Genomic DNA, 24,167 nt, shown 5'->3' with positions numbered 1-24,167 from the left:
CATTGTCTTGAGTTATTAATTAGGCAGTCTACTTAAAAGTGTATACCTATGGATAGGACATGTTTGTTCTTGTGTTTTATACATTTCACCACGATGTAGTTACTTTCTAAAAAGGAATTTTATCTCCTGCTGACGGAGAAACAAGCAGGGCATGTCATGTATGACCTTGCTGTTAAGGAGCAGTTACTGCAGTAGGTAGGCCAACAAGATTAAAATGCATTCTTTTGTTTAAGCTTCTTTTCAGAACTAAATGTGGACTAAAAATAATAATCTCTGTTTTGAAATTGTTTTTACATGGATCATTTTAGGGCTGCTCAATTAATCGAATTTTAATCACGATTACGATCTGGGCTTTCAACGATCATTAAAAATGACTGAGCCGATTATTAGCCCCTCCCTAATTTATCCGCGACACCTTAAAGGCCGGTCCGTGAAAATATTGTCGGGCATAAACCGTCCGTGGCGCAAAAAAGGTTGGAGACCGCTGATTAAGAGGACCCGAGGGAAGCTCGGAAAGCTAAGCAGAAGTTATTTGGAGAGTGACTGCCGTTGGTTGAAAAGAGAGTTTAAAAAAAAAAACTTCAGTGGTGTTGCACACTATTTTATATTATTTTTTTAAAGTCATTGTTAACCCTTTAAAGCCGGTCAGAGCAGCACGCTCCGTTTTGCGTAACTATTTTTAAATCCCTGTAGAACCTGAACCGTGTAAGCTAGCGCAATAATTTGTTTTGCATATGAAACCGGAGGAGTTGTACTTACATCTGATGCCATCAGCTTGTCCTCGGTCATGGTTTCGTTCCACATATAGCTTTGCAAAAATTGCATAAAAAGCGCTTGCAGGAACAAAAACATAATATTCCAGAAACACGCTTTGCCGTTCCTATCAGCTGTTCGTAACACTTCCCACAGTGAAATGATGCACCTGCTGTTTTCTTTGCAAATTTGCATCATAGGATTGTTTTTTGTTTTTCCTGCAGTATATAAAAATTGCTGTATCTCCAAAATAAAACTATGAAGACACTCAAAATAAATTTCCTATGGTGGGAAACTATTTTTTGCAACTTTATTGTATTTAAAGTTTTGAGGGATAAACCTCTTAAATTTCTCCAAGTAGAAATATATGTAAACAAAACAAAAGCGATTTTCAATTTTTTTTGTAGTTTATTGCACTTTTTTGCAATTTATGTAATTACTATGGACTTAATGCATACATATTATTAAAATATGGGCTATAACAGTTGTATTGATGTATAGCAACTTGAAATGCTCCCACAAATGGCACTACAGCATGTAAAAAAAATAATATAAGCTCTGGTGGACTTGGTTCTATAGTAGGTCTTAAAGGGTTAAATAAATATCGTCAAATAATCGTGATCTCAATTTCAGTGAAAATAATCGTGATTATCATTTTTGCCATAATCGAGCAGCCCTAGATCATTTTGGTCAAGAGAAAACGGTGCTAATCAAGCAAAAACCACAAGAAGCTCCTTTAGACATCAACACCATCAATAATTCTCCGGCCAGCTATGAATCATTCGCTGTGGTGTGCTTAATCATCAAAAGAATTTAACAGGGTTCTGACCTAGGTGATTCACATTGTGAAGGCACAAATGTTAAATTTTAGTAGTTCGCATTCTCATCGTTGTTGTTAAAGCATTGATCGACATATTGGATGGACAGTATTTTTAAGTCATTTCACATACGGCTATGACGTAACCTATAAAAGTGGCAATTGCTGGTGCCAGCATTCGAATTTGCATGTGATGGGTTGTTATTTGCCTTGCGGTCGTGCCCTCTTGTTTTATATGTGGCGCAAGCCATGATGGTGACAGATAAGACAGCTCGGACGTTTTTCCCTCCTTGGGTCAAACATATTTGTCTGTCAAGTTTTTCCACTTATTTGAACATTTCCTCAAATCTATACTAATAGTTTCAGAAGTGTCCATCCAGGAATTTGCTAAAATCTGCGATTTCCTATATTGAGGCGATGATGATTATTCTGTCACTGATAAATTCAAAAACTGGAGTGAAAAAGTGCCCAGAAACACATTGGCCTGTTTACTACTGTCAAATCTTCCAATCACTGTAATTGTTGACTGCATCAGTTTGACGTGCAGTTACATTTCTCAGGAAGTGATCATCAGGAAACGGTGTAGTTTACATCATGACATTGAAGATTTAAGACAGAAGTATAAATTCATCTTAAGGCCCAGTGTTTGAGCCCTCACAGACTGATGATGTTACCTGTTTAGTGGTTGTGTGCGAGAGGTTGGGCACTCAAAATGGTATATACAGGAATAGGACGGCAGGTTTGGGCTTACCATGTGATATTACATTGATGGCTCAAAAACATATTTGTTGTTTGGGGCATTTTATGTTACACTGTTTATTTTCTGCATGGCCAAGGCTGAGCCATTCATGTGAATTGAACATCTTCTCGGCAGTAGCTTTAAGAAGTACTAATTCACTTGCTTTTGACAAGCAGCAACAAAAACGAACACAGTATGAACAGATGACGAATAGATGAACACATTATATAGCATTTGGTTCATGTTAGCGTTTTTTCCTCTTTCCTTCCTTTGTTTATTTACTTTTTTAATGTTTTCAGGCTTTCCCCCTTAACCCGCAGTTTAACGTCACAACACTATGAACTGTGGGTAATTCCCTATGGGAGTGTTTGCAGAAATGCAGTGTGAGCATAAAGGGCTCACAAAACCTGAGAGAGCCCTTGTGTGTTTGAGAGTTTAACAGTGGGACAGCCCTAAGGCCTCACTGTCTTAGTAGTAATGCACTTTGAAGTCACACTTTGAATGAGTGTGGAGATTGGCGGTTCAGCCTCTCTTCGTTTTTGGCACATTACTTTGTCCCACACTTGTGTCATCATTGCCTATCCAACTTTATTTGGTTTTCCTCCTTATGTGTTGAATAAAGGAGGGGGTTTATTGCAGACTGCTTCACAGAGGACTTATCTAATATTGCCTTTTGTGTGTGTGTGTGTGTGTGTGTGTGTGTGTGTGTGTGTGTGTGTGTGTGTGTGTGGGTGTGGTCAGCAGTGTCCTATGTGCTTGATGCTATGATGCTCACATGTGTTGGGCAGATAAGGGAATAGTTTGAGTAGGAAAATGAAGTAAGTCGTATGCTTGGTTAGCTACCCCTTAAACCGAGTTGAACTCTTACGGGAGATAGTTAGATGCTGCTCTCGATCGCTGTCAACAAAACACAAAATGATAGATTATGTCTCGGAAAATTTCTGTCCTGTGTAGAGTTCATGAAACTTGGAGAATCAGCGCCAACGTGCAATGGAGCGGTGTTGATGGTACGAGACGTAGGACACCACTAAGTCACTGTATCTTTTCATCTGTCAACCATTTAGAAAATTTTTCTGCATAAAGGACAGAGACAGAATGCTCATCTGAAATTCAAGGATGCGGGGTCAGTTGACATTTCGCTGTCATGAAACATGTCTTTATCATGTTGCGGCGTCTGTCAGTGACTGTTGTTTGTGTCATGGGGCTCATCAACACATGCTGCTCGTGGCAGAAGTCTGTCTTCATAGAAAGCCTGTGTGTGCGCGTGCGTCTGGTAGGGGTATTACAAGTGGATGACTACATCGCTCTGCCATGACTCACCACCAGATTCCTTCTGTGGCGTTACTGCCATTCTACCACACGCAGATGAATAACATGCACGCACACAGATTATAAGAATGTATGGTACTAGATGACTGATGAATTCATCATTCTGTCACGCTGTTGATAAATTTTACAGTGGCACTGTCACAGTCAGGGAAGCTGGGAAATGTAGTGCCACTGTCAGCCACAGGTCAGATGCAGCCAGCATGTGCGCTACTCATCGGCAGCCAGAGCTGCTACGATTGCACCTAGCTCGTTCATCACTGCCACGGATGAGGATGCTGAAATTAACTGGACTCTCATTCTCTTCCCCTGCCTCGTGCTCTCAGGCTCTCTTTTCCTCCTCCTTCAAGCGTATGTCCTTTGCTCACTGCCTCTTTGTCTCGCAGAGGCCTCAGACGGCTTCTCTGTTCGTTTACTGCGACTTTGTTCCCGTTTTGCGCTCTTTTCCTTTTGTCTTAAATTCACCGTTCTGTCTTATTTCTTGTCTACATTGACTTTCTTTCTCTCTGTCTTTAACACCTCATGTTTGAAAAAGAAGAAAATGGAGGTTGAGACGAGGGCAGACACAGTGGCGTTAGACCACTTTTGAAGTCGGACAGTTTTAGCAGTAAAGGCCATTTAGTGCTATGGCACTGAATGTGGAGTAGCAAAGCTGTATAGCATGTCTACTTTCATAGTTGAGCATCCCATTAGAAAAATACTAATGAAAAATACTGCACGTGAACTGCTGCAGCAGTTCGGAAACGAGTCTTGTTTGACCTTGCTATTGATCCAGTGAGGAAATGTGGTTGGATGCTGCAGTTCCTGTCCTGTTTCAGTAGATTTGAGAGAAAGGCGTTTTTAATGAAAAATACACAGGAAGTTATTGATTTGGCAAATATGTTTGCTCTCTCATTATATCTGCAATTTGCTACTTGGATAAGCAAATTGGGTAGAGACAGAATAGAATTAAAGTAGATGCGTTGAACATAGAAGTTGCCTACGCTAGCATTTAGCTATTGTTTTGATGGCTTGTCCTTTTGCAACTGGCATAGTGAATACTCCATGTCACATTTTACCACTCGTAATTCACATGCCTTTGTCCATTAAGTGAAGATATTTTCCTTCCTCTTTGTAGCAAGCAGATACTTTGAAAGCAAGTCTTTTTGGTCCATTGCTGTTGAAGGAGACACTTGGCAAAATAGCTTCAGACAATTGAAACACATTAAGTAGCATTGGACTTGTCAATTCATCCACACACGATTGCCTCTGACCTCCTTGAGAGAGAATCTGCCAGGTACATCTTTTATACGGTCTTTGCTTAATGGCCCTCATCCCTTCAAGACTTGGCCAGTGATGTTTGGAGAACCCTTGATGGTCCTGGCGGAGTACATATTGAACAGGGGCTCCACTTCTCTGCTCTTGTATCCTCTCCTCTTCTCATCTCATCATAACGCCCCAGGCAATCTCTTAATTAGCCTCCTTAATTAGGTGGTTTCTGGTTCTCTCCGCCAGAGTAAATTTTGATCACATTCTGCTGAGAAACAGCACTTCCCTCTGATTCGCCTTGGAGTGCCTTTAAAGCGTGAGGTTTGTCATTGGGCAGAGGTTCTCCAGCTGAAGACACCTTTGCATTCTTGCTTTTTATGGTTTTCTTTGTATTTGCCTATTTACTATTGGGAAATTCTTGTTTTTACAGTTTTATCCAGGAAGAAATGCATCATGATCCATGATGTTGTGTGCGTCAGCATTTTAATTTTAACCCTATACTGTCATCTTCATGGAAATATGACCTGACTTTAGGGATCAGGTTTCACAAGGTGGTAACCTACATGACTAGTTTAGTTAAGCTGCATTTTAAGCATTTCTGTACACCTGGGACTGCCAGCTTTTACATCTTGAAAAACACCATAAATAACTCCATTTAGTCTGCCCAACTGCAAAAGTAATTCATTCTTTATAGGTTAATTTCATAATTACTTTTACCAATTAAATCAATCAATTAAATATTAAAGCCATGTTTGACAGAGAAAACCTCAAACAAGCGTTGCGACCTGGGCGAGATTCAGAATTTCATTTGGACCTTTTGCAAAACTGCCCCTTCTCAGAATATCTGGTAGTTTCCCTTGGTAGCTCAGAGTGTGGCATTCCAAAAGGCAGACTTTCTTTGTTTCTTAATAACAACATAGAAAGCACTAAGGAGATGGCACCCACCTTATTAAACCTGATTCCTTAGTGATATCTCCTAATTATTGAGTCAGAAATGTCGCACGCTCTAAGCCAGTCCTGGGTTTGTTTATATCTTGGAAAGGCAACCTTTGGATTGGTGCTTATCACCAGTACTTGTTCTCCATGGTGAATAAGGGCTCATAAGTGATCTATATTTACAAATCACTCCTGGGTTGCATGTGTACTTGGCCAAACTGCTTTCCTGAGCTTGTTAATTTTTTTAAAATTCCTATTATGGATTGTGTTACAAATTTATTTTGTCTAAGCTGTTGAACAAGAGCACAGTTTCTGAACTTTGCCTCTGTAAACCACCACAGTGGATTTCTAATAAAGTAGCACTGTGTGATATATTGTGCAGGCTCTTGCTACAGCAGTGCTTTACATAGTTCATCTATTTCAAAGGTTCAAAAGAAATTGGACAGTTAACTGATATGCAGTTTCGTGGCCAGGTGTGGCCTGTTGTTTCATTTTAAATTAAGAAGATAAAAGGCTAGGAGTTGTTTTCAAGTGTTAAATTAGCATTTAGTAGTTCATGAGTATTCTGACCAGCGAGGCGTCATTTAGGAATGAATGTTGATAAGATTTTGTTCACACCTGCTTCAGTATTTATCGGTTTCAGTTTTCTGTGTGCAGAAAAAGTAGGTTTACACAGGTTTTTATTATCTCAGTCACTAAACCAATACTGCCTCCTACTGTCTGTACTGGAGGACATTGAGGGTACAAAGGACCCCCTGACTGTTAAAGGCCAAACAGAGCAGTTTCTTCAGGTCACTGCCTTCAATGCAGATTAGTAGAACACAAGCCACTGCACACAGCCTCAGCATGGAAAGTATGTAGCTCCAGAAGCACCTCAACTCTGGCTACTTTATAGGTTCTCTCACTGACTGGCTGAAAAGCAGATATTGACTTTAATGTATTATTTATAATCTGAAAATGTTAGAATTATGTTAGTTTGTCCACTGAACTTTGAGACCGTGAAATGTAGGAGCTATGTAAAAGAATATCTACCATTGCTAAATGGGTGGGGCAGTATTTTGTACCACTTGAATTTAACTTGAGTCTACATTTATGACTCTGTGATTGCTAAATTTCCTTTTCTGCTAGGATGGAGTAGAAAACGACAATTCTGAAAAGTATGGCCTTGTTCACACATTTATGGATCCTACTGTATGTGTTGGGCAATAATTCAGAATTGCTGTTAGGGCTCAGCCAAGAATGCATTTTCTTGTGGTCTGCTGCGTTTGTCTATTTACCCCTCGGCCCACTCCCCAACAAATGCACATTAAATATAAAACAAAGTAAGCAGTTGATGTTTGGTTGCACATTGAACAGTGTGTATTTTGCAGAGTCTGCTGCCAACTGTGGCATCGGTCACGCTTTTATTTATTCTCCTTGAGTTGAGCCCCATCTGCTTCTATCTTCCCATTTACAGACATGTCCATATTTGGCCAGTGTCCCGCACAGGACGACTTCTACCTGGTGATGTGCAGCCACTGTGGTCAGGTAGTCAAGCCACAAGCCTTTCAAGCACACTTTGGTAAGTGATACACACGCACACACACGCCTTGATGTATCTATATATTCAGTTATTTTTCATGCAGCTGGGGTGCAGAGCTAGATTTCCTAGATTCACGTAGTAGCAATAATCCACTACAACAATGAGGTGGCTGTTACTGCAGATACTCAGCAAGGTTTGGGAATAAAAAATTGGGGGGACTCTATATCCATACCCCCCCATACCAAGAGTAATGTGATGTTTCTTTGATTAACACATTCCTAGTAGTGCTTCTTCTTTCTGTGTTACCCCCCCCCCCCCCCCCCCCCCCCCCAAACCCAGTTTTCTACTCCACTCAGTAGCCTATTTATTTACTGTTTGTGTGTTATAAATTCTTGTGTTAATATTTGATAGGTCTCTCTCAAGTCTTTCCAGTAGTGGGCTGTTTTAACAGATACAGCTCAGTTAAGATTTCTAGTACTGTTAAGACATTAAACTGGGGATGTTTCAATGGCCACTAAATAATTAATCGAATTTTAATCACGATTACGATCTGGGCTTTCAACGATCATTAAAAATGACTGAGCCGATTATTAGCCCCTCCCTAATTTATCCGCGACACCTTAAAGGCCGGTCCGTGAAAATATTGTCGGGCATAAACCGGTCCGTGGCGCAAAAAAGGTTGGAGACCGCTGATTAAGAGGACCCGAGGGAAGCTCGGAAAGCTAAGCAGAAGTTATTTGGAGAGTGACTGCCGTTGGTTGAAAAGAGAGTTTAAAAAAAAAAAACTTCAGTGGTGTTGCACACTATTTTATATTATTTTTTTAAAGTCATTGTTAACCCTTTAAAGCCGGTCAGAGCAGCACGCTCCGTTTTGCGTAACTATTTTTAAATCCCTGTAGAACCTGAACCGTGTAAGCTAGCGCAATAATTTGTTTTGCATATGAAACCGGAGGAGTTGTACTTACATCTGATGCCATCAGCTTGTCCTCGGTCACGGTTTCCTTCCACATAAAGCTTTGCAAAAATTGCATAAAAAGCGCTTGCAGGAACAAAAACATAATATTCCAGAAACACGCTTTGCCGTTCCTATCAGCTGTTCGTAACACTTCCCACAGTGAAATGATGCACCTGCTGTTTTCTTTGCAAATTTGCATCATAGGATTGTTTTTTGTTTTTCCTGCAGTATATAAAAATTGCTGTATCTCCAAAATAAAACTATGAAGACACTCAAAATTTCCTGTGGTGGGAAACTATTTTTTGCAACTTTATTGTATTTAAAGTTTTGAGGGATAAGCCTCTTAAATTTCTCCAAGTAGAAATATATGTAAACAAAACAAAAGCGATTTTCAATTTTTTTTGTAGTTTATTGCACTTTTTTGCAATTTATGTAATTACTATGGACTTAATGCATACATATTATTAAAATATGGGCTATAACAGTTGTATTGATGTATAGCAACTTGAAATGCTCCCACAAATGGCACTACAGCATGTAAAAAAAATAATATAAGCTCTGGTGGACTTGGTTCTATAGTAGGTCTTAAAGGGTTAAATAAATATCGTCAAATAATCGTGATCTCAATTTCAGTGAAAATAATCGTGATTATCATTTTTGCCATAATCGAGCAGCCCTACCACTAAATACCTGGAAGTGCCTGTTCTCTGAAGTGCAGCAGCAATTACACTTATCAAGGTCAACCACAAGAGGGAGGTATAGCAGCACGTGGCTTCTAGGGTAAAACTGTCCTTGGAACTGTGTGAACATCACTCAGAGACTTCTCCATCATTGTTAAACAGTATAGATATATGGGTGTCTCTGAAATACAGCCTCTATTTTGAGGTGTCAGGGGGTTTTGAAGGAACTGTAGATAAACACTGGATGGCAGTACCAAGTGTAGAGTAAAACAATCATTATCAGAACATGTGGCTTTACTCCATATACAGGGGTTGCATTGTTAATGCAGACTGTGCTCTGCTTGGTCCGTGGTGTAGAAGCACCCAGAGATTTACAGTGATTTCATCATGTTTCTTGATATTTGTTTCTTCAGCTGTTTGCTGCTGCTGATTCTTTGTGTGAACAGATTGTCTGTAGTGTGTTTATCATAATGAATGCACCAGTCTCTTTTTCGTCTTTTGCAACATCTTTAAGTTCTGTTCTCAAAATCAGGCGGTGAAGCTAAACCCAAAGATTCCCCATCACAGTAAATCTTCCGATTTGAGCCGCTGGATGCAAATAATTACTTTTTTTTAAAGAAGCTTTTAAACTATGCAATATCAAAATTATTAAAAAAAAAACAAGTTTCACTTAATGAACTTATTGCATCAGCTATAACCACACAGTCTAAATCTAAGTGAAACTCTGTAGCCATGTATGTGTGGCCATACAGAGCAGCAGTGCTCTTGCTGTGTTTTACCCCATGTCCTCTCTGTGATGTCATTATGGGAGGACCCGTGCAGCGTTAACGTGGGGAAAAGGCACTGATCTCAGCACCATTGAGATGGTCTCAATATGATATTAGCGTGCTTCTTTGAGCCCATCTGTCTCCCTTTAGGTGTCTGTGCTTCTCGGCTGAGGCTGAGCCCAGCAAGGGTGACACTCACCACGGAACGGGAAGCTGCTGCTTTGCTTGGCGTTTTATGCATTTGTTTATGAACTTGTCTAACAAAGACTCCTCAGAGATCGAGACATACAGAATTTTACACTCAGTGTCTTGAGCTCAAATGGTAAAAGAAGGGAACCACGGTGGATTTGAGTTTCTGGTTAACTCAAGGTTTTAGTTTTACCTTTTTTTTTCTTTTCTTTTTTTTTTTTTTTTTAAATAGGTTACACTTTGTCTTTACTTAAACATGATGTCTGTGGAGTTTGTAGTAAGGCCATTACACTTCTTGATTTTCTTTCTTTTTTTCACTTCTGCAGGCTGGGATTCCCCCATGCCACTGAGCCAGCTGTTTGATAATATGAAACATGATATTAAGGCTCCTCCTATGTCTTGTGTCTGTCTGTCCTTTTTTTTTTTTTTTTTTTTCCTTACCTTTTTTCCTCCCCTACATCAGTTATGACTACCATTGGTGCTGCTGTTGGCTTTCGTTGTTTTGTAGACAGAGCACCACTGTCTCACTTGGATATCTTGTTGTGAGTTTGTGTGCAGAGGTTCGCTGTTGACTGGGACAGGACAAGACAGTGAGAGGAAGTGGGAGGGAGGCAGTGAAAGAAAAGCTTTTGGGTTGTTTGGCTTCTTAGAAGTGGGAGGGGAAAATATCTGGAGTGTAGGTTGAATGGATGTGCGGGAGAGGCCCCTAGGTGTGGAGAGGGCACGCTTAAAAGCACTTCTTTCCCTTTTCTTTCAGAAAGCAGAAGTTTAACAGTTAGGTGTGTGTGTGTGTGTGTGTGTGTGTGTGTGTGTGTGTGTGTGTGTGTGTGTGTGTGTGTGTGTGTGTGTGTGTGTGTGTGTGTGTGTGTGTGCGCGTGCGTGTGTGTGCGTGTGCGTGCTTGAGGAATATAGCTGAAGGCAAATGGGAGTGGTACCTTTTTTGAGCATTCGTATTCTTTGTAGCCACTCCACTTTTTTTGTTACCTGTGACAGTGAGTTTTGTCCCACAACCCACTCCCCAGCTTTACCATATAGTTAGCTATAATCACACAAAATGGGACTAAATCAAAAGACTGTTGAGAGGTGAGTGCACACATAAGCAGATTTGGGGCAGAGGGTCTAGGTGACCATACTTAGCAGAAGACCTTTCATGTTATTTTTTTATTTTTTTATTTTTTGACCATTTAAGAAGCTTTGAAAAAAAGTTAAAATACTTTTTCCTATAATCCTGGTGGTTTTCCTTTGGCCAAAACCTCTTTCGTGGAGGTGCCTGTTTTTATTTATTTATTAATCATGCAGGAAAAACACTGGTGACATTAGCCAGCTGACACAGATTCTTGGTAGAAAATTACTAATGCTTCTGGTGCTGATGCACCTTTTATCTCTCATTTCTTTTAAGCATGCAGTTATTTTCTGTCCTGTCTTTCGTTGCTGCTTCTCAGAGCTGACTATGAGTGTTTAGTCAAATGTTTATTTGCCGTCTCTCTTCTGAAATTCTTGTTAGTCACCTTTGTCTGTCTTGTTCCTCTGTATATCCTTCAGTTTTGCTCACATGCAGCTTCCAGCAGGAGATTCTCTCCATGTCAGATGTTTCCTCACTGCTGAAAATTCTCAGTTTGGTTTAGGTGAGGGAGCTCCCTGGATTGAGCGTGATCGAGGCAGGGCGTATGACACCCACGCTCACGTCTGTCAGTCTCTCTTTCTCTACATGTAATCAGAGCAGCAGGAGTGTATGTCGGTCTGTGTCACCCAGAGCGCCCACTATTTCTGTTAGAGAGCTGCTGCTTTTGCCAAGATTCAGATCTCTCTGCTTCATGCTTCCAGTCATTTCTGAATTAAAACAAAAAATCCTTCATGATGTTTTTGTCTACCTTTTTCTTTTTAATTGTTTATGCAGTGGCAGCTAATCAACCTTAAACTATGAAGTGCTTGTGTAGTGGTGACATTGGGACAGCAGCTTTTGTTGTACGCTGTTACTAAAAATAGGATGTGATGTGAGCCTTTTTTGAAAGTAGATCTGTAATTGTCTTGTGTAAATGTGTAATTGGTGTGATTTGTGTTCACACAGAGTTTGTTCATTTTAGAAAGCAGTGTGCTTAAAGACAGCTAGTTTTGGATTTAAGCAGATGAGCATTTCCCCCCCCTCCAAGTTCTATTTTTGTCTTTCCATCCACAACTAAGCATCACTCTAACCTTTTCTGCTGTCTTACTGACTTTCATCAGTTTGCACAGCAGCTGTTATAAGAAGCTCAGGCAAGAAAGAAAGCTCTTGACCTGTTGGCCAGTTCTATTTCAAGATGCAGCGCATGAATCACCAATACTGCTTATTAGCTGTTCAGCTAACATGCTCACAGCTGTTAGAGGGAGATTTTTAATGTTTCCATTTCTCTCTCTTTTTTTTTTTTTATATGAGTCACAACTATGTTTAGTCCTATAGTAGTGTTGGATTATAATTAGTGTGTTAACTATTATGTTTTAATGCCTTTCTGGTTTGTTTGTTATCATTTTAGAGAGAAGACACAGTTCGGCTAGCAAACCAGCGTCCACCTCGCCGTTTCCTGCGTCTGCCAGGAACCGGAGCAGCGGCAGTGGGATTGGGCCCGGGGTGGGCTCGGTGTCCGTAGCTGCAGTGGCTACCGGAGGCATCCTTGGTCGACCTTCAGCTGCTAGCTCAAGCTTACCCTCCTCTTCATCGTCGTCCTCCAATCCCAAACTTGTCAAACCAGCCAAAGAGAAGCTGCCAGGCGTTCAGCGAAGACCCCCCTTTGCCCCCTTCAGGATGAACCAGCCAGAAAAGATGTAAGTTTCACTCTGCACAGGTGCAGGGTTGTTACAACCACATTTCTGGCAGACATACTAAAGTCTAATTTAAAAAAAACTATTTTGAAATGGAGACTACTTGTAATAGTTTTTGTAGCAATACTAGTACTTGAAAATAAGGTACTACTGCTTATTGATGGTTTATGTGGCAGTCAGAGCTATTTGCCTTTACTGCTTGTTTCTCGGTAGAAATCTGATTCAGTCATTTATACGCGAGTGTTGATTTTGACCTTTTTCTTCTTTTGAAGGTGTTTTATATATAGCGGAACATTAGTAGTGATTGTCCTCGCAGGGCCATCCATATGTCCACATCTGTCTTTTACCATACGCTTGTCACTGGCTCACTGTTTCTAACTCTCAGCTTCCTCCTCACCACCCTTTTCATCGCTGTCATCTTCTCTTCCAGCCTTCCAGCTGTCAAGATGGACAAGATGCATCCGAAGCCGGACACGCCAGCTAAGCCGGCGCAAGCTCCATCTGCCCCCGCCACCACCTCATCCTCCTCTACATCCTCCTCTAGCACCACTGTGAGCTCCAACACTACCGCCATCACGACCTCCTCATCAGCCCTAAAAGCAGGCCTTAACTGTCCCTCCATACCAAAGCCTCCATTACTGGCCCCAGGCCAGATTCCCAATGGCAAGGGCCACCTCACTGTCCTCTCGGAGAAGAAGCAGGACAGCAGCAGTGCGAGTAGCAGACGTCACGTTAACAAGAAAGTCACAGGTCAGCTGGAATGTGGAATGAGGGGGGACTAGTTACATTTTGTCATTTTTTCAGAGTATTTAAAAGTCTCATACAGCATTACATGCTTAGCCTGAATGTTTTTGTTTTTTATAACCTTGCTTTTTAATCTATTAGACGAACCTCCCATTAGGTTCCTATTTTATTGCCTATGAAAGAGTGTAACTAGCAGACATCATTTCAGAATGTTGTCAGCAGCTTAAACAAAATGTCCCATACATTATCTTAGAGGGGAAAGGCTTATGTAATGTTAATGTTTTGCATAACACAACTTGTCCCAAATTATGAAGGTAACAAATGTTTTTCTCCTCCCCCTTTGCTCTGCCATCAGAACGTGAGTTTAATCCAGATATCCACTGTGGCGTTATAGATGTGACATCTCGAAAACCCTGCACAAGATCCCTAACATGCAAGGTAACAAAGTCCCTGCTTTGCATGCTGCAACTGAGCTGTATAAATGCATTTTATTTTTAAAGAGAATTGGGCTGGTAATGCTCAGCAGTCTTTCTTGTTGTCAGCAATGAGGATCAAAGCAAGATGATCTAACGTGTTCTTGACATACTTGTGGAGGCAGCAAGCTTCAAACCTCTGGGTGAGCGTTTCCCACGGCAGCCACAGGCTGACAATTGAGGGCCGGTGTTTCTAGGACACATGCTGTCAGCTCAGATGGTTTGCCACAAAGAGGAGCACAGCGTAACTCTGAGGAGCCTGTAATGATGAACTCTACTGTGAAATATAGGAAACTACAATGTCTGTGTTTAATGAAACTGCAAAATGCCGTCACTCGTTGTGTTTTAATATAAGTGGAGCACTTTGGCATACAGTTCAATTATGTCGTATTATTCTATTTAATGTGTAGAATATTACCAAAGTTATTATTTGCATTTCAAAGGATGGTTGTGATTGATTGTAATTGATGTTGTAAAAATTTGTTAGAGCCAGAGCTGCCAAGTATAAACAGCAATAAAAAAGGAAATTAAGAGCGGTTCTAAGGAGAACTCTCTCTCCAGCTCTTACCATAATGAAAATTCTATTGACTTTATAATGTCTCAACAGACACATTCCTTAAGCCAGCGGAGGGCGGTGCCAGGGCGGAGGAAGCGCTTTGACACATTGCTGGCAGAGCACAAGAACAGAACAAGGGAGCGGGAGAGGGAGCGAGAACTCCACCAAAATCATTCCCAGCAAAACCCCCCTCTCAGGGACCCACACCCCTCTTCCCACCTCACTTCTGGCCATGATGCCCACCAGGTGGCTCATGGAAACGGCCCAGCCCTTGATGCCACTAAGCCTTTGCCAATTGGAAAGCCCAAATTTCACAGCCCTGGTCTTCCACGGTAATTGCTGTGCCACACTTTGATTTTTTGCTGTGCTTGTATTGTGTCTGTGTGTAGCTTTGCTCACACAGGCTTAAAACAGACAGTTTTAATTTGATTCAGCTTTGATGAATATGGTGAAAGTGACTGGGCACAATTTCTCTCCATTAGACTAAACAGCAGTCACGGAGGTGGTATTTCTGGAGACTCTGCAGCAGTCCACGAGTCGCTACACCATCCCCAAACGACCCCCGATGGCTTTTCTAGACCATCCAGTGATGAGGGAGAGAATGAGGAGCGTGAGGACAATGCTGAGAAACTGGACTGTCACTATTCAGGTTATCATCCACGACCGGCAGCTGTAAGTGCACTTCATCTGCTGTTACCCCCAAGGAACTTTCCTTTTTTTATTACACTGGTCAAGCCATTAAAGATTACAGTTCTCATCTGTTCTTCCCTTCTATTCCCAGTACTGTACTTTTGGGAGTCGACTGTTTGGGAGAGGCTATTATTCCTTTGACCGGCGATGGGACAAAGTGCGATGTACCCTCACCACAATGATGGAAAAGCATGTCAACTCCCAAATGTGGAAGTAAGTCAGTCTTGGACTCGTCCTTTTTTCTTTTTTTTTCTTTTTTTTTAAATTTATGAGTCAAGTTAATAATTGGCTAATTTCTGATATTCTTTGCTTCAGGAAAATCCCCTTAGCCTTGGAGAACTCCTCCTCTGTTGCACCCACCTATAGGACAAGCACAAATTCCCACTGTAGCACTCCCTCTTCAGGCTTCCTGGGCCCTCCTGCCACCTTGCCGCAGACTCCTTACAGCCAATCCTACGAGGGCAAGTCAGTGCTCTCCTATGGGACCACCTTAAATGCCCGCAGCTCGCCGCAGGGTGGGGCTGAGCACCCGGCCTATGGCACCACACAAGCCCGACAAGTGTCTTCGTCGCCGCAGATGCCTTCAGCCCACTTGTCCTCATCCTCTTCTTCTTCAGCTCCTTCCCTAACCTCAGGCCGGGTGCCTAAGTCCCGTTCCTCTGGCAGCAGCACTACCAAATCGTCATCATCTTTTAAGCCCAAGGAGAGCTCGTCTGGCTCCTCCATAACCGTCATCCCCAACGCCACCAGTGGAGGAAGCACTGGAGCCAACAATACCAGTAGCGGCGCTAGCTTCAGCTCGGGGAAGAAGAGGAAGAACAGTTCTATCCTCTCTTCATCCCATGGCTCCACTGAATCTTCCTCTTCCAATGCCAACTTCTCTTCCTCCTCTTTTAAGAAGAACTGTGCAAATGTCGGCAGCTCAGGGAGCACCTACCACCACAGCTCATTAGGTCCTTCGTCCTCATCGTCATCCTCCTCCCATAGTGGGGTTCACAGTGTGGGGCTTAACTGTGGGCCTACTGTGCGAACAAACTCCCTTAGCCTCAAGGCCGAGCTCTCTGGCAGTTCCGCCGGTGGCTCCTCTGGGCCACCAGCACGAGGTCCTCCCTCGGGCAGCCCTGCAGAGTCCATCAAGCGTATGAGCGTGGTAATGAACAGCAGTGACTCAACACTTTCATTGGGACCTTTTGTCCACCACCAATCCTCATCTGACCACCACACCAGCTTTAGTCACCACTCCTCAGACGGGCGCCTGGAGGCCAAGAAGCGCAAAAGCTCTTCTGCCTCCAGTGGCGTAAATAGCGGAGGTGGGGAAGGTGGGCTCGGAGTAGGAGGTGGGGGGCCAGGACCAGGTAGACCCAAAGTGGCCAAGTCACCTGCCATTAACAACATCCATGGGAAGCATGGGCGGAGTATACCAGGGACACCGGGTCTACCCAACAACTCTCATTTACATCAGGTTGGTTTTTGAGACACATTCAGGATGTGTTTTCGTTTTCACTGATTGCATCTTGTGAAAGATTTCGTTTCTTTCTCAGTTCACTGCACTTAAAATTTGGGGATGTGGGTCATCTTAGGATAAGGATGGATATTATTAAGATTTTAAGGATACTACATTAAACCATGATTACAGTTCCACATTTTTCAGATATATATTAGGTCACGGCAATTTTCTTATTCTGAACACAGACTAATAAAAGTGTAGTGTATTACTTCAAAATAAATGAATAAAGTATGACTATGAACACCTCACAGTTCTGAGCTATCATGCACATAAACTGCATCCTCCAAGCAAAGTGCCCAAGTGGTATTCAGCCATAATCCTTTTTAAAAAAAACAAAAACTTTTTTCTTTTGTTTTTCATGTGAATTATCAAAATGAATGAAATGAAATATTAAAGAACCTGAAGGGCTGATATAAACTGAGTAAAGATGAGGAAATGAGGTATTCATAGTATTTGATATATAATGCCAAAAGTATCAGGTGATAAGACATTTCTGATTACATTCAATGATCTTGACTGACATTTGAATCTCCCGATTTAAAAAAAAAAAAAAAAAAAAAAAAGACAGAAATAATTCTTGCTAGAAATTAAAGCCTCATCTTAAACTGCAAAACTAGTTTATGGACTGATGACTTTACAGCCATTTTAAGATTATGTTTTTCTCCTCTCCTTTTCCAGCCAAAGGCTCGTCCCTGACAGTGGTGTCCGGCTTCAGTGTATGAAACTGGCAGGCGGGCGGGAAATAATCCAGAGTGGTCCGCATACTGCTCTGGAATGCATGAGGCCTTCTGAAATCAAATCCACATTACTCTCAGCTTCCCACAATCCTCAGGGTGGAGATAATTTGGACTGCCCAATGATGTATATGTGGTCCTTACCGTTTCTCCCAAAGCCATGTGTGTGTGAGGTGCGGGCAGGGGGAACTGAATGGGGGATAGCGTGGAGCGCCAGGGATCTAATGCGCAAGCCAAGGATCCCCCCCCACGCCACTGTTGTCCCAGTATTCTGAGAGGTCTTCCTGTTTGGTCGGAGGAACAATTGCAACAGCCATCGGTCTCTTATCCTGTAGTTCAAAGGTCATTGGGTTCAGGTTAAGGGCTGCTGCAACAAGCCGTCATGACACTGAGCAACTGGGGAGACAACGAGCAGATCTCTTCCGTGTTTGTTTAAAAAAAGAAAAAGGAAAAAAAAAAGACTGTGTGAGAGTGTGTGTGTGTGTGTGTGTGTGTGTGTGTGCTTATGTGTGTATGAGTAATGTTTTTTCTCATGTCAAATTCTGCTGGACTACTGGAATTTCCAACTTAATTACACCCCCAGCGCCTGATCTCAGAAGCCTTGCAAGCAAAGCAGTAGGAGAAGCAAACTGTTACTTGCAAAAACCTTAAGAAAAATACACACAATCACCTTGTTTCACTTCTTGTTAGTGTGATTCTCCCTGGTGACATGTTGAGTTACCTCGGGTAACATGCAGTAGCCTGAGACGAGCCCGTAGGGATGATCTGGTCACTTCTTTTATTACCCGGAATAATTATGCAAGTGTTACCTTTCTATGATTTCTTATGATCTTTTTACACTGAACTACAATGGGGCTTTGTAGACCTGGTGAAGACGGTTGTGCTTTTAAATGTGAAAAGGACACCTGATGTGCCCATTCGATTGGATCTTTTGTCAGAGAGGGAGAGCTCGGTCTCGAGGAAGCCTGTTAATTTTCGGAATCTTTTCAGCGTGCAAAATGATAGCCACAGTAGACCTACCCCCAACTGTGAACAGCACTAAATAACTACTTTCTCCACAGGCACTGCTTTAGTTGTCCACAAAGCAAGCCAAAAAGCTGCTATCAGCTTTGCCAACTACTTTTATTTTTTTTATTTTTTATTTTTTAAGTAAAAGGTGGGCAGTCTTGCTTATGAAGCGGTGATGGCGCATTTGTGGATTGAAGAAAATCTGTGCAAGCTGTATAACTATAGCCACAAGTTACTTACACCGCTGAGTGAATTCCACAGCTGTATGTGGGCAGATGTGAATTGTATTTTATTTTATTTTTTAAACATAGGGAATCAGGTATGGTACGTCTTAACTGGAGCAAACTTGCACGTCACCTGTCTTCTGTGGGTATGATTGTCCCTCCTGTGTGTAACCACTACCCAAGCTCTGGACGTTACAGTTTGAATGCCTCGCAGTAACACTATGTTCAGAAGAGATTTGTCACAGTAGACGAGGCATTGTACTCTTGTTCCGCTGTCAAAATAGTCTTAAATCAGGCAATACTTGCCCCACTCGTTGGGAAATAGCTTAGGTCAAGAGGTCTCGGGGACGAGCGTTACAGTGTGAGATTCATGGAGATGGCTTCACTGGATATAGATCTTAGATCTTTTGGCAACACCTGTTTTATGGAACCTCCACTGATGTCAATTAGTGTGGAAAACCTAGTAGACTTTTTTTTTTTTTTTAAAAATCTTCAGTTAGCTTTTTTTTTCTTGTAGCCTATGTATCAAACAAGTATTGAAGTATCCCTATTTGAGAAAACATATTTTGTTAACAAATTGTACATAGTTCAAATATGTATTTTTGCACAGGCATTTTTTTGTACACGCAGAATTTTTGGTACAATTTTGAAAAATCATTATTTATTTAGTAAAAAACAAAAAACAAAAAAAAGAAAGTCAGAGAACATGACTATTTGAAGTGGTTCACTGCCAAGTCTATATAATGCAATATGCCTATATGTGGAAGCTGAAGCATCTCATGAATCGTGTACTGGGATCCTTTAGGGAAAGAAGTGTTGTCACTGTAGCATGTGTCTGTATGACAGGAAACCTTTATTCACTTTTCAAGGTCTCAATCACATGTGCTTTTACAACACATTTTATGTTGCCTACGAATTAATAAAATAAGTTACTCTGTGACCCAATTAGCCTGTGATTCTGCGATGTCGTGCAGGCTCGAAGCTGTGCCCCCGCTGTCTAACCATCTTTTGTGGACTCTTCAGTCGTAACACTTTGTAAACCTTAAACACATTTCATGATTGAAACATGTTCTTTTATTCCGAAAAAAAAGAAAATAGGCTGAAGGGACTTCAGAAATTATTGCAAGGAATAGGAACATTTTTACGGTCCAACTGCTCGCGTCGTTGTTGCCAAACGAGTAATTTGAATCACAGCTTTTAAAGAACGCGTTGAGCAGCTCTTAAAAGAAATATCAAATTAAGAAAGTGCCTGAATTTGTTTCATCCCAACTGTTTGAGGACAGTATTCGTTGGGTTGTTTTTCCCCTTACTTGAATGTTCAAAGTATTTAGGGGATTTGGCTTTAAGTCTGCCTCTGAACCCTAAATGTAGTGGAACTTGAGCTTGTCAGCTGCCCATTGCGAAACACTTGTTCTGTTTTTGTTTTCCATTGAGATTTTCTTAGCATCGGTGTGTGGCCTAAGCCCCCTCCGGGTTATTAGGGTTTGTATTTAAAAACTTCACTCAAGTGTTTTGTTTACCCTCAATCTCTACTGACATCTCGACTTTGTTTCCAGTACAAGGAAACATTACGAGGATGTTTTCTTTCTTAGCACCGTAGACTTGGAATGTGAAAGTGAGAGAAAATACAGCTTGTCTGGGAAGAAAAAAATAAAACCACCATTCATACTATGTAAAAGCGTGTATAGTTTTTTTTTTGGTTTTGTTTTTGGGGTATACATTATCAGAATCATTTTCAGCTGGACTTATGTATTGGCTGCTATGTAATTCATGAACAAAACATAGGTTAGAATTAATATTTAAAGTAAAGATTGTATAGTATATTTGTTTTGTAACAAGTTTCTGTAAATAAAATAATTTATACTGCTATTTATAAGAAACGATGTGTCTGCCTCTTTCTTAAAACAAACAGGTGATGCAATGTCAACAGTTAAACAAGTTTTATTTACACAACTGAAGAGTTACTTTGACAAACAAAAGGTCTCAGTATGCCAAAAAAGAATAATACAAGCCCCTTGCTTTAATGAAGATGGCGGCCTCCGTGGTTACATGTTAATAACTCTTGACAGCTTCTGGACTCTGTTGAGAAGCAAGTCGCCCTTCTTGATGGTCTCCTGGTACTGCCAGTTTTTGCTATCCGGTCTGCATGCAAGAACAGGACAAAATTTTAGTGCTCTGGGAATTACTCGAAGTATTGTGGTTTCGATGATAGTTTCATTACCTGTTAGTTTCCACAATTTCATTAACTTTGTCAATTTTACAGTGGAGGCGGCCAGCAGCTATGAATCGGGACAGTTCCCTGTGGGAAGGAGATGGGCATATGTTGCGTTAGCCAGGACCAAAAAAAACCCAACACCAGCATTCCCTAAAATCTGAACAGGGAATTTGGACAACTTTATTTTGACAAATGTTTTCTGTGAATTATTTAGGAACTTAATGGTGACACAAATGTCCAAGAAATACTACAACAACCAACTGCTGCCCTGTAGCTTCATCATATGTAACAGGCATTAGGAGCAAGAATCGCCCCCCAACAGGAAACATAGCATTAACTCCCACATTTATGCTGATAACACCCAGTTTTACATGATGACCATCGGCCTATAGACTCCTAATTATATTCTTGAGCAGAAGTAATTCTGATTTAGTAAGTTTCCAATGTACCATCCTGATAACTGTTCTAGACAGATGGTCCAGTTTGAATGTAACAATTTATAGCACAAGTTATTCCAAGACACTAAACCTCATCTATATACATATACATCTTTTCAAGCATGTATATTATGTGATATGTACTTTGCTTTCTGTTTACAGTGTAATTTGTGCTTACTTTATATTTACGTGTTCAAAATAAAACAATCAAAGCATACCAAGAAAAATAAATTTGCACACTCAAAGACCGACAGTTAAGTTTTTCAGTGTTGCCTTCTTGGATGTATTGGCACTCAATAATATTTTCCAAATCTTGCAGAGTTACATAGTATATGCACAGGTGTTTAAAAACAAACAAACTCACTGGTCAATGAACTCTGTGCTGACACCAAATGCCTCAGCCATGTATCCCAAAGTAAGAGATCGGTAGGACTCTAGCAGCTGGCTGTAAGCCTGAATCCTCATCTCCCTCACGTAGTAGCGGTAGTGTGGGGCAAAGAGCCAGTCCTTCTTCATCTCCTGCTCCACCGTGGCTGTGGCACAAAGTTTCACATTTAATATTTATGTTTTCAGAATATGGCAAAGCACCAACACAAGCATAGATAATGGCTGTAAGTACAGTCTCTTCGCATTCAGATGTTTTTCTTGAGAATACACACACAACAACAACAACAAAAACCTCACCCAGGGACTGGAAGAAGACTGAGTAACGGCACTCGTAGAGTGAGAAAAGGTACTGGCGAACAGAGGGCAGACTGTGGAGCACCTCCAAGATCTCTGCTCCCTTTATAACCTACAGAGAAACATATTTAGTACATTTACCAGCAGACATGTTGCCAAGTTACACATCTTGTGAGCAGACACGAGTCTCTCTCCTACCTTTTCACGGAGGTCAGGCCTCTTGAGAGCAATCATGCAAACATAAACGGTGTAGGTAACAAACGTCTTGTAGTCCATGAGTTCGTAGGAAGTGAAGGTGGAGACTGTGTCGAGGAAGAGCTCAGCAGCTTGCTTGAAATCCCTGATGGCCACACAGTACAGGCCCTGGTAAACCTTCAGACGATTTCTCCTGTCCCAGTCTCCCCCCTCCTCGATAAGGCTGCGGTGAACAGAGATGCACAGACAGATGAGTATTAAATAGAAAAGAAAAAAAAAAAGTGCTGACAGATTTGTTTCAGAACAAAGCTTTAAGAGCCTTTACCTCTTGGCTTTCTCCGAGTTGCGTGTGATGAGATCACTATCCATATAAAAGAGGCCAATCCTCAGGAGGTAGAAGACGATGTCTAGTCTGTGACCCAGAGCCACAGTTTTGTCATAAGTCTTCCTGAATGCAGTTAGGGCGCCCTCCTGTGGTGACATCAGATAAGATCAGGCAATAGCCAATCTTACTTTTTGTACATATAACTTTGAAGTGGCAACTGTGATAACCTTCATGCAAACAGCTCTAAGAGAATAAAGGGAAAACAAAATTAAAAACTCATTTCCAGCAATTTAACTGCTGTAAACTTAGTGTTGACATCAAAGGGAATTGTCAACCCCTTTGCTGTGATATCTGGGAACTCCAAGGAGCAGCTATTGTTGGAAAAATTCTGAAAACTAAACTTTATTCAATATGTTTCACCCAAAACACTTAGAAGCAGATATGTGTTGTAGAGTGTTAAAACTAAAAAGATATTCCAACATGCACAGGCATTAACAGTGTTCATTTTCCTACCTGGAAACTTGAATATTCTGACTGCTCTGAAAACATACCTTGTCTCCAATTCTGATGAGATACTCTGCCTTGGCCATCATAGCGTCTCGGATCTCACTCTCTCCCAGGTTCTTCTCTGCATCCTCCAGCACATCATCTAGGCGCTTCAGCTCCTCCTCGTTGGCCTTTTTCATTTTACTCAGCAGGTCACTATCCAGTTGCCACTTCAGCTCCTTGCACAGACTCTCGTAATACGGCGCCATATCTGAAACACAGAAAGCACGGTGGTGTAAAACGTGAAACATCGCTAACTTATGTGACTGGAGTTTTAGAACTTTTATGCTATTTGTGGCTTTTTTGCTGCACTTTTTGAAACTTATTCTTTTTAAACTGTATTGCTTATTGCAATGTAGAGGCTGGTGAGAAACAGTATTTCATTTCAGGCTGGGTAACACCATACGAAAATGACAATAAACGTCTTGAGTCTTAACACGTAGCGTACACCTTTTACGTCTCATATTAACGAACCGGGAAAGGATTTTAACATGACATCGCAAAGGTTGTCACCTTAGCTTAAGGGAAATGTAAAGGCTTAAAATACTGCATAGTGAATGTAAACTCTCTAACTTGGTAATGCTATGCAAAATAGACTACACAGTGAGTTCCACAGTTGACGTCTTCTGTTATCGTTAGCTAGCATGCTAACTTTCCTGCGCTGTCCGTCATTTATTATAAGTTAACATTTTATACATGAGTCACATCTATGGAGCATTTATGTGCCCGGTGTCTTGATGAAGAGACAAAATCGTGCACTGTGAGACTCGTGTTTCCAATGAAACATCTTTTACTGGATGAAATGCTAACTCACTGTTAGCTTTGATAGCGTCCATGAGCTCCGTCTTCACTTTAGCATCCTGTCGGTGACCGTCCATTGTGAGCAGGAACTTCAGCTGTGCTATCCTCAGGTCGGGGTTCTTGGGAAGACCCTCTTCCTCTAGATTCTCTAACGGCATTTTCGGGCTAAATTATATAAACAAATGAACAAACTCAAGCCTTTCTTTGAGTAGACAAAGCCTACAACGACTCGCCTTTACGCTAGTGAACGATGACTACGGAAAACACTGGACTCTGCTGTTTCCGCCGCAGCAGCTTTCAGCA

The 24,167-nt window shown here is 41.4% G+C and overlaps 2 protein-coding genes across 3 annotated transcripts in view; one reads left to right on the top strand and one right to left on the bottom strand.

Moving 5' to 3' along the window:
• atxn7 (ataxin 7) overlaps positions 1 to 20,790 on the top strand; it is a 29,429-nt gene extending 8,639 nt beyond the window's left edge. For both annotated transcript variants that reach the window (XM_085405982.1, XM_085405984.1), the window contains 9 exons: positions 7,276 to 7,380; positions 12,443 to 12,731; positions 13,159 to 13,478; positions 13,828 to 13,910; positions 14,553 to 14,833; positions 14,984 to 15,173; positions 15,283 to 15,404; positions 15,507 to 16,653; positions 17,377 to 20,790. In XM_085405982.1, coding sequence (XP_085262108.1) covers positions 7,276 to 7,380; positions 12,443 to 12,731; positions 13,159 to 13,478; positions 13,828 to 13,910; positions 14,553 to 14,833; positions 14,984 to 15,173; positions 15,283 to 15,404; positions 15,507 to 16,653; positions 17,377 to 17,394 — 2,555 coding nt within the window. In that variant the 3' untranslated portion in view covers positions 17,395 to 20,790. The remainder of the gene's footprint in view (positions 1 to 7,275; positions 7,381 to 12,442; positions 12,732 to 13,158; positions 13,479 to 13,827; positions 13,911 to 14,552; positions 14,834 to 14,983; positions 15,174 to 15,282; positions 15,405 to 15,506; positions 16,654 to 17,376) is intronic.
• Positions 20,590 to 24,153, bottom strand: psmd6 (proteasome 26S subunit, non-ATPase 6). Its single transcript, XM_085405985.1, has 8 exons — positions 23,878 to 24,153; positions 23,069 to 23,274; positions 22,518 to 22,663; positions 22,196 to 22,415; positions 22,001 to 22,109; positions 21,681 to 21,849; positions 20,886 to 20,963; positions 20,590 to 20,806 (listed from the first exon to the last, which is right to left on the bottom strand). Exons 1-8 carry the CDS (start codon positions 24,020 to 24,022, stop codon positions 20,710 to 20,712), a joined length of 1,170 nt encoding a protein of 389 aa, XP_085262111.1. The 5' UTR covers positions 24,023 to 24,153; the 3' UTR covers positions 20,590 to 20,709.
• Positions 24,154 to 24,167: the final 14 nt, after the last annotated feature.

Source organism: Rhamphochromis longiceps, linkage group LG5 (assembly GCF_057381845.1).
Source record: "Rhamphochromis longiceps isolate RC_006_pf linkage group LG5, R_longiceps_female_GT1.1, whole genome shotgun sequence".
Classification (NCBI taxonomy): Eukaryota; Metazoa; Chordata; class Actinopteri; order Cichliformes; family Cichlidae; genus Rhamphochromis; species Rhamphochromis longiceps.
The sequence above is the reverse complement of the archived record's forward strand: the minus strand, read 5'-3'. Positions and strand labels throughout refer to the sequence as shown.